At 41.5% G+C, this 11,801-nt stretch overlaps 1 protein-coding gene across 1 annotated transcript; it reads right to left on the bottom strand.

The window, feature by feature from the left end:
• Nucleotides 1–10,492: 10,492 nt before the first annotated feature.
• LOC126486918 (40S ribosomal protein S15a-like) lies at nucleotides 10,493–10,931 on the bottom strand. The gene has a single exon (XM_050119433.1). The coding sequence runs from the start codon at nucleotides 10,917–10,919 to the stop codon at nucleotides 10,527–10,529; it is 393 nt and encodes a 130-aa protein (XP_049975390.1). The 5' UTR covers nucleotides 10,920–10,931; the 3' UTR covers nucleotides 10,493–10,526.
• Nucleotides 10,932–11,801: the final 870 nt, after the last annotated feature.

Raw genomic sequence — 11,801 nt, 5'->3', positions numbered from 1 at the left:
TGGAGATACCTGGGGTGGAATTATAGTCTGATGAAGTTCAACCAGGAGCCACTAGGGTTGCATACGGGCATTTACACATGTCCTTTCCCTGTAACTGACGTGTATGGGAGATTCTTAGAACATTGCATGCGGAAAGGGAGAACGGCTTCAAGCCCCTGCTAATTGTGCTGAAATTCTCAAGTCTCAGCTTCAATCAGATTCCCATTTCCTTCTTACACTGTTGTAATTTTCTTTTGTCTTAGCTCAGTAAGAAAAATGTATATTCTAATGTTCCTTCCATTTCTGTTTGGTTTTGTTTGGGACAGGGTTTCACCTGGTAGACCAAGCTGGCCTTGAACTCAGAGAGCTCCACCTGCCTCTCCTGAGTATTAAGGTTAAAGGTGTGCACCCCCACTCCTGACTCCTTCCATTTTTACTTCCATTCATCTCATGGTTGACACAGAGTTAAAAAGTTAATTCCCATTTTACTGACAGTTCTGTGCTGAGCTACTGTCTTCACCTTTTCTTCCTTGGATTCCCTGGCACCTTCTATTATCCTAATTATTGTATTAATCATGGTTCTCTAGAGGAACAGAACTAATAGTGAAGGAGCAGAACATACTCCATTTTGAGAAAGAATTCTATTTTAGACAGGACCCCCTAAGAGGGGATGAATGCAGCCCAGCAAAGTCATAAACATTCCTAAGAAACTGTGCCTGCCCTGGTCAAAGTGGCCCTACCAGGATTTCCAAACAACATCTGCTTGTTTCAAACATCCTTGTAGGTGTCTGATTAACCACTGTTTTGAAATTCTTGTCTGCTGACAGTCACTGTTTTGAAATTCCCCTATACCCCAATCAATGAATTCAAAAGTTGTCTACTTTTACCCAATCCCGAAACACCAAGGCTTGGGCCACTTTGCTTGTAGTTTTTCCTTTAAAATTCCCCTACCCTGAAGCCTCAGGGCCATTGTCCCCAATCACTGTGTTGGATTGTCAGATTATGGTCCTAGTTAGCTATCTTGTAACCAATAAAACCCACGTGCATGTACATTTGCATCAGATACCTGCTCTGTGGTGGTCTTGTTTGGGGGTTCTGTGTGATGTAGGCACAACAACAGAATGAACATATATACTGATATATTTAAAAGGGATTGCTTAGATTGGCCTACAGGTATGGTCCAAGTCGTCCAACTGTTTTGGAGTTCAATACCACCAAGGGAAGACCACAGACTATTTATTTATAATTAAAGGATTTCTTGATCACCACTAGCAGGAAAACAATCTCTGAGCCAACCTTGAGATTACCATGTGAGGAGGGGTGAGGAAAGGATTTTTAAAGGTCAAAACCACAAAAAGAGCTTGAGTATCTACACAAGCAAGTCAAGAGCTGTTCTGCTCTGCCACGATTAGGTAGTCAAGGCAACTTCAAAATAATCCTTGAATGTCTGCAAAAGCAAATTACAGAATCCAACAGGCAGTTTGTCATCTAAGAAGTAGATGGTCACAGCTATACATTTCGAGACAGGGGTCACTGAGTCAGGCTTACTGGGAACTTATCTTCCAGGGACTGGCATTGAGACAAATGGCTAGTGGATCCCAAGATGGATGGCCAGCATAAACAGAGACTTTTAGAGCTAGGTGGTGGTAGTGCACACCTTTAATCCCAGATTTTTTGAGTTTGTTGCTGTTATTTGTTTGGTTTTGATTTTAAGATAGGATCTCATGTAGTCCAGGCTAGCCTCATATTTTCTGTGTAACTAAGGCTTGAACTCTTGACCCTCCTACAGACACCTCTTAAGTAAGACATATGCCACCACACCCAGATCTAGCTCAGATTTTGTAAACATTTTTTTTAAAACATATATGAACAGTGATATCAGACCCTATTACGACTCTTCACTGTGAACCAGCCTGGAAACCTGTTTTAGGAAATAGATAATCAGAAACCAGTTACATGTTTTGCTATGCCATCTGTTCTCTTTTGTCATTTTAAAATTTTTATATGGATTTAAAATTTTTTTTATTAAGAACAAGAGTTTTCAGAAGTTACCTATGCAATAATATCTTTATGTGAGTGCATATCTTTTTGTTTAGGGGATTATTTGTTTCGAGAGTTTGTTTAGGGATCTCTTTTCTATCAGATACTAATCATCAAAGCAAGTTGTAAATTAAGTACATGATTCAGTTCATGTTTAATGTCCCTAAGATTGAACCATAGCAAAATTCTGGAATATTAACATATGAAAGGACATTTTGTGATCTGAATTCATACTAGACTATAGATAATATTAATGTGCTTAACAAAACTATTTCCACTATAAAAAAAAATTATGGGAGTACCAGTAGCAGTGGGGAGACAATAGCCTAAAGCAGCTCCTAGCAGTCAGAGAAGTTTCCTCCCCACTTAAGAATGCTCAGATAATGACAGATCCTCGACCATCCTGAAGAAAAAAATTTCAGGATGAGACAGAGCGAAGTCAAGTTAGTGAGTTTATTAAATATTTTGATAAGTCCTTGTAGGAAATGAACAGTATAATATCCAAAGACATGGGCTCAGATTTCCTGAGAAATAGTTGTCTTTGGATGTCTTTACAAAGGATAAATACACACACACACACACACACACGATTCTATGGCTTGCCGAGTTATGTTCATCCAAGGATGTGATTTACAAGATTCAAAGATTAAGCGAAGTTTAAAATTTTAGAATGTTTAAAAGTTAAGTAGAAATATACGAGTTGGCATGTTTGTTTACTTATCTGTTTTATTTGGAGTGCATGGGTGTTTTGCCTGCATGAATGTATATAAGCCACATGCATACGGTGCCTGCAGGAAGCAGAAGAGGATGTCAGATCTTCCAGAGCCGGAGTTAGACAGCTGTTAGTCACCGTGTGGGTGCTGGGAACTGAACCCGAGTCCTCTGAAAGAGCAGCAGGGGCTCTTAACTTCTGAACCATCTCCGAACCATCTCTCCAGTCCTCATCTTTATTTTCTATCTCAAAACTTCTTCTTGTGTAAGTGACACTGTAGGGTGTTCTTGTGAGGTTTAAACTTAGGGATGACAAAGGAGGGCTAATGTACCAAAACTCAAGGTAGTAAACATCCCGGCTCTAAGTAAGCATGGTTCATCTGTTGTATTTGATACCCTTGTTCGGGACGTCTTTGGGAAGACACGTACTATCCCTGTAGGAAGCTAAGCGGTACCTGTTATGTCACGGTTGCTTTAGTCTCACTGAGCAGGAAAAGCAGACTAGATCCCAGGGTGAGGGGCATCCTTCCCTGCTCCTGTCCTCTTCCCTTTCCCCTCCTCATGCCTCCCACACATAATAATTCTAATATTGCAAAAATACTTGAAAAGTCATTCTTTAATTATGAGTCTGAAACAAACTCAACTTCTACCAGTTTTTTTCACTAAGTGAAAACTGAGGACGGCCACATTGTTTAGTGCATCTTTGGCCAGCAGGTGGCAGCAAAGGATTAAGTGTTATTTTCCCTTTGGGCTAAGATTAAATTTGCCAGGCATTTTTATAGTCACCAAGTAGTTGGTTTGTTGGTGAGTTGACCTATCCTTCTACATCACTGAGCTTTTGAGACATTTACAGTTAGTACTCTTCGAATTTTCTAGAATAATTTTGTATTGCTTTTTCCACATTTCTTTTTTCTTTTTAGCTTGTTTTTGTTTTAACTTTTCGAGACATGGTTTCTCTCTAGCTTTGGAACCTGTCCTGGAACCAGCTCTTGTAGACCAGGCTGGCCTTGAACTCACAGAGATTCACCTGCATCTGGCTCTGCCTTTTGAGTGCTGGAATTAAAGGCATGTGCCACCACTGCCTGGCCATTGCTCGTTTCTTAACAGGTATTGTTTGATTGCATTAATTGAGTCCTTAGAAGATGCCATATATCTCTGGGTTTATTGTATACACGATCTCTAAGGGTCACTCCATTTTGCAGGTGATAATGCTGAATCTAAGCTAGAGATAGGGCTCAGTGGGCAGAGAGCTTGCCTTGCTGGCATGGGACTCTGGATTCCATCCCTAACAGCATATAAAACTGGGTGACCATCACTAGCAGCATATAAAACTGGGTGTGGTTGTGCAATTATGACACGGGAAGGTAGAGGCAAGAGAATCCGAAGTTCAGGGTCATCCTCACCTTCATAGCAAGTTTGAGACAAGCTAAGAATACGTGAGACCCTATCGCAAAAATAGGTAAATACATAAGCCCAAACAAACAAAAACTTTGAATCTAAGAAGGATTCATTGATAGTCAATCAACTACCTGGTAAATGAAGGCCAACATTGCTGGGACCATAAACTGACAGAAACTCTTAAATGCCTTTTTGATAAATTGTTGGAGACTATTATAGGCTATGGTGAGACTAAGGACACACTGAAGGTACTAATGGCATCAAAGGTTGGTAGAGATGGACCATGATAGGCTCCACTCGCTACTGAGATGCTACAGAGTGTTACAGCCATTTCAGAAGGCAGATTCTTATAAAACACAAAGCACATAGCTCAGGCACACTGTACCCAACAGATCTGAAAACTCATGTCTGCACAAACATCATTGTCATGGGTTGACTATGAAATGTTCCCCACAGGTGCGCTCACATGCTGAATACTTGTCCTCGGCAAGTGGTGTCTCAGAGGTTATGAAAACTTTTGAGGCCTAGCTGAAAGAAGTATATTGTTGTGGAATGTTGGCTTAAGGTGTGTTACATTTGCCTATGCTGTGGAATATTTGTTTAATGATGCAAAGATATATTGCATTATTTTATCTTGCATCTGCTTAACTCTGTAAAGCTTTGTTTCTTTGCCTGCCTGATTGGGCTAATAAAGAGCTTAACAGCCAATAGCAAGGCAGGAGAAAGGATAGGTGGGGCTGCCAGGCAGAGAGAATAAATAGGAGGAGAAATCTAGGCTGGAAAGAAGAGGAAAACGTGAGAAAGGAGGAGGGGAGGATGAAAGGAGCCAGCACCCAGCCACACAGCCATCAGTGAAGTAAGAAGGAAAGAAAGACAAAGAGAATAAAGAAAAGTAGAAAGCCCAGAAACAAAAATGTAGTTAAAGAGAAATAATAGAATTTAAGTTAGAAAAACTGGCTAGAAACAGGCCAAGTTAAGGACAGGCATTCATAAGTAAGAATAAATCTTTGAGTATTTAACTGGGAGCTGGATGGTGGGCCCCCAAGGAGTAAAAAGAGAAGAAAAGAAAACCAACTACAGTATGTAACTCGGGGACAGGAGAGGGGGACTGTGGAGCCATCTTGTCTCTTCCCCTTCCTGCCACCCCTACTTTACAGTGTCTCTGACTGTAATCGGACTCTGCCACACGTTCTCACCACCATGGCATTCTGCCTCACTTCAGGTCTAAAGTACTGGATCCAGACAACCTTGGAGTGGAACTTCTAAAACTATAAACCAAATACAAACTAAAAATCTCTCTTCCTTTTGAGCAGTTTCTTTGGGGGCACTTGTAACAGTAAACCTCCCCCCCCCCCAAAAAAAAACAGGTAAAATTAATTTTTCCGAGAACCTATAATAGTTTAGAATAGAGACTGAGATCTCAGACAGCATTCTTATATTAATGCTAAGCAATCCTATCCAAAGATTATGGTATAAGCAAACCCTTGAATACTTCTAGAAAACCAACAAACTATACAAAAATGCTCTTTTCTTGTGAGACTACCTTTAGCACTAGTTGGTTCAGGGCCAGCAGATAGTTCAGTGAGGGAAGGCAGCCACTCCTCCCAAATCTGAGTTCGATCCCAGGACATGCTCTTGACCACTGAGCCTTCTTTCCAGCCCCCAAGATTCCTCCACTTTCAACAGGATTTTGGACCTATGCATTTAAACTGTCACTTCTAACAGGGAAAGAAGAATTATTAACAATTTTTCCTAAAGCATAAATTAGTTCTGTTCTGGACAAAAATGGGTCATACTATCTCTGCTTATATCTTCACAGTGACTATTACTGTATGTCTGGTGGTGTTGTTTCAAATAACAAAAAGTCAATATTTTTTTTAAAGTTGAGTTTGAATGCTTTAATTCCTTCCTCTATCAAAATCCCAGAGTGAAATTAAAATACAAATCATGAAGATACTTCATCTTATTCATTAGAGTAGAAGGTAGTAAAACCCTACAGCTTCAAATTAAATTCAAAATGCCAAAGGCCAGCTCTTCCTAGTTTAATTTGACACGGGTTGCTAAGATGAACCGAACATAATTCTATCCTAGGACAGTCCTAAAATTAGCGAATTATACACCATCTGTTCCAGGCCGCCTCCCCACAGCCCAGCAAGTATGCACTCTCTCTCCTCTATCTCAAATTTTCTTTTTTTAGTGGATCTTTCTCTTTGCTTTTGTTTTTTATAGAAGAAAAATAAAATCAAAGCAAAAGTTCCCTTGATGGACTATTATTACCCCACCATCATGCCCCCCCCCCCCCCGCGCTCCTTTACAAAATCCTCGGGAATGTTGCCTGAATCTTTCGTCTTTAATTTCCTTTCCCATCCACTCTGGAATCTACTTGTCAGTTTTTGGTTTTGCCATCCATCTAAATTGCTGTGTCAAGATTGTCTCAATGGCAAATCCAGGCATCCCTCATCGCTACCAGTAGCACCATTTGGCACAGCTGGACTCTCCCATGTTCATCTTCAATTGACTCCAACCACATTTGATTCCCTATTTTCCTGGCCTCTAAGTTTTGGGACCATATGAGTCTACCAATCTTTCTTCTGACCTAAACTCACTTCCTAGTTAGTCATGTGGCTTTAGATGCCATCTTGGAAGTGATGGTTCCAGGATTGTATCCCAGATACAAGCGTGGATTACAAACCCCAGGTTTTCTGTGTCCATTTCCCTATTTGACACGCCCTCTTGGCTATTTTCTGTGCATATGTATCTGTTTGTGTAAATGTGTGCATTTTAGTGTGCACCTGCACTAGGGAAGGACGGAGGATGACGTCAGGGATCTTCCTTCAATACTCTCCACCTTGTTTTTCGTGACAGGGTCTCTCAATGAACCTGAAGTTTATTGATTCATCTAGGCTGATTGGCTAATGAGCGTTAGGGACCCATCTGTCCACTCCCCCAATGCCCCAGGACTAGTATTATGGATGATGCACTCTTGGCTCTTGTGTGTGTGCTCAAGATTTGAACTCATATCCTTCTGCTTGCCCAGCAGATAGTTTACAGGCAGAGCCTTCTCTGTAACCCCTTGATCTCAGCATGGGCAATTCTTCTCCAGATCCTTCAGCTCAGTTCATTGAAATCCAATCTTCGGTTTTGTTATGCTAACATATATTTATTTATTTATTGCCCTATATTTGTGGATGGTGTAGGCATATTAAAACTATTTGCTTATGCACAGCGAATTAGGAGTTATGTAGTTCTGCCACCAACTGTAACTAGGTCATCCACCCTGTGCAGAAGACCTTTGTGAGCATGCTCAGTCTAAAGCACTTGTAACAATTGAGCCTTCCTAGCGGGAAGCTCATTACCAAATGGGAGTTCTAAGGGGTCTGCACATAGCCCGAGGCAATTTCAAAGACCCAATAAAGAATGAGAGTATTAGAATAGAACACATTCCTTTTGACTAGGCAAGGAGAAATTAGCCTCTGAAGAGTAAAATGAGGAGGAGTGCTTGAACAAGAATCGGCGATCGTCCCCGTCTCTTACTTCCCAGCTGGCAACCCCTTCTCTGAAGCATGGAAGGAACCCAGGCTGATACAGAGCAGTTAGAGTTGATCTAGTGTGTGTGTGAGACTCCTTGAAGTCACCACATAATAGTGTGTGTGTGTGAGACTCCTTGAAGTCACCACATAAGCCGTGTGTTCTGCCTGTAGTCAGCTTTCAAGAGATGAAGGCAAGGGGATCAGAAAGTTACCCTCCCCTACAGAGGGAGTTCAAAACCAGCCTGGGCTAGTTTTAATTAACCATAGTAACAAGAATAGTAGTTCTTTAAACAGTTTCTTTTTACCACCTCTCCTCTGCCACCCAGATCTGCCAGCCCTCCCCCATATCTCCGAATTCTAGCACGACTCCACTCTTGGTCTGTGTTTTGACAGCATGCCATCTCTCTGACCGCATTGCCCAGTACTTCCCACCCAGTCTCAACCCCAGCCACACTGTGGTCTATGCCCATCCCAGAACACGCCACATGTCATGAACATGCTTGCATTCGGCGGCTTGCATCTGTTGTTCCTCCTGAAGCTGGTATCTTTTAAATGATTTTATCACCTTTTCAAAGGCTTTCGACTCCCCATTGCCATCCTGATTTTCATATTCTTCTGACATATTTAATTTACAGATTTCCTCTAAGTTCGATTCTCTCCACCCGAATACTGGTTCCCTTCCTGGTTCGCTCTCTGCTGTACACCAGGGTCTATGGCACAGAAAACACACACCGAGTGCTTCTTAAATACTTGTTGAGCTAATCAGCTTAAGATCCAAGAAACTTGTTGAGAGTTCTCAGAGCAAACAGACTACTGAATTAATCCAATTCATATTTTCTTAGATGCCTCCCTTTGGTTTCAGAACCCAGTGACCAATGGGTTCCAGACCCAAAGGCTTGCACCTGGGCAAAGACCAGAGCACAGGCTCAGTGGTTCCTGGAGGGAAAGGCCTCAGGAGTTTGCTTCTGCTTTCTTTAGGGAGTCAAAGCCCCATGGGGCATCTCCTTCATCACTCCCTTGTGTCCCAGTGTCAGCATAGATGACCTGCTGGCCCTCACAGTCCAGCTGAGATGGTCCTTTCTGACAGGGGTTTACTGTCACGGTAACTTCCTTTTCATACCACTTTGGGCTCTGTCTTCCTGTCACCTTAATGCTGAGCTGAGGGAGAACTTGTCCAGGGAACAGATTTGAATTCTCTTATGACAGGGCACTTTTGTTATACACCGCAGCAGCCGCAAGATTTCTCAGGACTTTTTAGTAGGCTGATAAAATAAATCAAATCTCCAGGAAGCAATACGATATGACTGTTTCTAAAATTTATTTGATCATTAATGTCATTTCTCTGAGCCTCTTTATTGTAGAACAAAAATGTCTCTTGGAAAATTATGTAGCACATAATCATACATTACATCTCAACATTGTTTATATTACTGTAATAAACTTTTATGCATCTATTACACACATGTGAGCTCTCTTCTCCCTTTTTAGAGCTGACTAGAATCTCGATTTCTCCTTCAAGTTTCTCTTGGTCAGCCAAAAAAAGAAGATATCAGCATTCTACAGCATTTACTGCAATCTTTTTTTTTGGGTGACTGGGTGGGTAGCAGCTTTATTGGGCTATGACTCAGTATCATACAATTTACTCATTTTAGAATATACAATTCACGGCTTTGAGTATTACTCACATTTTGGTAAGCACCACACTCAATCTCAGAGCATTTCCATCCACTCTAGAAGAAATCTTGAATTCTTTAGCTAGCACCTTCTCAGATCATCATATTCCTGCAGCCTTAAGTGAGCATTAATCTTTCTATTTTTGAATATTTGCCTATTCTCCATATTTTATGTAAGTAAAATGATATGGTATATGGCCCTCTGTGACTGGTTTCCTTCACAAAGATCTTCATTTATCCAGATATCACCAGATCATTTGTTTTTGTGCACAAACAATAAGCTTTTGTACTGATTAACCATCTTCCGTCAATCTCTTCTTCAACTGAGGGACGTTTGGGCCTTTTCTATTCCTGGTTATTAAGAATATGAAAGTTCCCATACAAGTCTTTATGTGTATGTTCTAGACAGGGTTCTCTAAAAGACCAGATTCACTAGATAGTGTATGCGAGATGAAGGAGGATTCCTTAGATTGGCTTACACAAAAGGGACAGGGTAGCCCAACAGTGGCTGTCTGCATTCGAGTGTTTTAAGAACCAACATCAGCTCCATCTAGTCTCAGTGCCATCTAGTGCTGAGAGCTTGGACATTCTCTGGCGAATGATGCTCATAGAGGGAGCTTTAAGAGATGCAACTGTTCAGACAAAAGGCAGCAAGGGCAAACAGACACAAACCAATGTTCTTTTAGACTGCTTTATATCTGGGTCACTCTTTTAGAAAATGTCACCCATTTCGAGAGTGGGGTCTGATGTAGGATTCCCCTCTGTATGCTGTGAATGTGTTTTATTACCATTGGTTAATAAAAAAGCTACTTTGGCCTATGGCAGGGCAGGATATAGTAAGGTGGGAAAACTAAACCTAAATTGAATACAGGGAGAAAGAAGATGGAGACAGGGAGACGCCATGTAGCTGCCAAAAGAGAAAGATGCCAGAGGCTTACTGGTAAGCCACAGCCTCATGGTGATACACAGATGAATAGAAATGGGTTCATTTAAGATATAACAGCTAGGTAGGAATATTCCTGAACCATTGACCAAACAGTGTTGTAATTATTATAGCTTTGTGTGATTGTTTGGGTCAGGGTGGCTAGGAAATGAAAATTAAAAGCCTCTTTTTACAGGGGTCTTCTTCCTCAGTTAATCATTTCTTTTTTTTTTTTCACAGTCCATAAAGGCTCTTTATTTATGTTTTACATCTCTAGAAAAAGAATCCCAGGATTTTCCCTCCTGTGTGCTTTCGTCTTGCCTCTTCATGGTCCATGATGCCAGCTGAGGTGGTCAGTACAATGAAGCCAAACTGACGGGACGGGAGCAGATTGTTCTGCCATTTTTCTAGGTCTTTGAGTTGCACATCAAATCTAGGGCTTATCACTCCACACTTGTTCAACCTGCATGTGAGGTTCACGACGATCTTCCCAGCTCTGTGGTCGTCAATGATTTCAAATTCACCAATGTAACCGTGCTTCATCATCACGGTTAGGAACCGAACGATGACTTTGGAGCAGGGCCTGATGAGGACCTGGCGTTTGCCTCTCTTCTCTGCATTGTTGATGCTTTTGAGAGCATCGGCCAGGACGTTCATGCGCACCATGGTGGCGGTGCAGGAAGATGGCCGAAAGAGCAGTTAATCATTTCTTAAAACACACATGCATGCATACACACAAACACACACATGCTGGCATGCTTCTGCGCAAGCTGTTTTTTCTAGGTGATTCTAAATTCCATTACAGTGTTTTTATTTTTCTTTCATATATACTTAGCTTCACAGTCTTTTGAAGACAAGTTCATCCTCCTGCTTAAATATCTTTCTGGTATGGTTATAACAGGAACCAAATTCAGCCCTTCTGCAACACTTTACCAAAGCTTCCAGGCTGTTCTTATTCTCTCAGCTACATTCAGTTAGCTTAAGTGTCACCTCCTTTACCATGCTCTGACAACATCCACCCAGCTTGTCCCTGTTGGTTTCTGAAATTGCTGCTGCTTCTTGTTCTTTCCCAGATATTTGGTTGGATAACTGTCTTAGTTAGGGTTCTACTGCTGTGAAGAGATACCATGACCACAGCAACTTTTACAAAGGGAAACTTTATAATTGAGAGGGCTTGCTTACAGTTTCAGAGGTTCAGTCCATTGTCATCATGGCAGGGAGCATGGCAGCATGCAGGCAGATGTGATGCTTGGGCTGAGAGCCTTACATCTTGACTCAGGGGCAACAGGAAGTCGACTGACTCACTGGGCGGTATCCTGAGCATAGGAAATTCAAAGCCCACCCCTACAGTGACATACTGTCTCCAACAAGGCCACACCCACTCCAACAAATCCATACCTCCTAAAAATGTCACTCCTTATAAGAATTGGGGACCAACTACATTCAAATCACCACAGTAACTCTCTCTGATCAAATATACCTCAGTCCAAAGATGGCCATGCTAGCTAGTTTTTATATCAGCTTCACATAGCTGGGATCATTTGGGAA

The sequence above is a fragment of the Alexandromys fortis genome, unplaced genomic scaffold, assembly GCF_014885135.2.
Source record: "Alexandromys fortis isolate MF-2015 unplaced genomic scaffold, M_Fortis_MF-2015_v1.1 scaffold_167, whole genome shotgun sequence".
In the NCBI taxonomy this organism is placed as follows: Eukaryota; Metazoa; Chordata; class Mammalia; order Rodentia; family Cricetidae; genus Alexandromys; species Alexandromys fortis.
Note: the sequence above shows the minus strand (reverse complement) of the source record. Positions and strands in the feature narration are given on the sequence as shown.

Coding starts and splice junctions, on each gene's coding strand:
- LOC126486918 (XM_050119433.1), bottom strand. CDS start 10,919: ATGGTGCGCATGAACGTCCTGGCCGATGCTCTCAAAAGCATCAACAAT.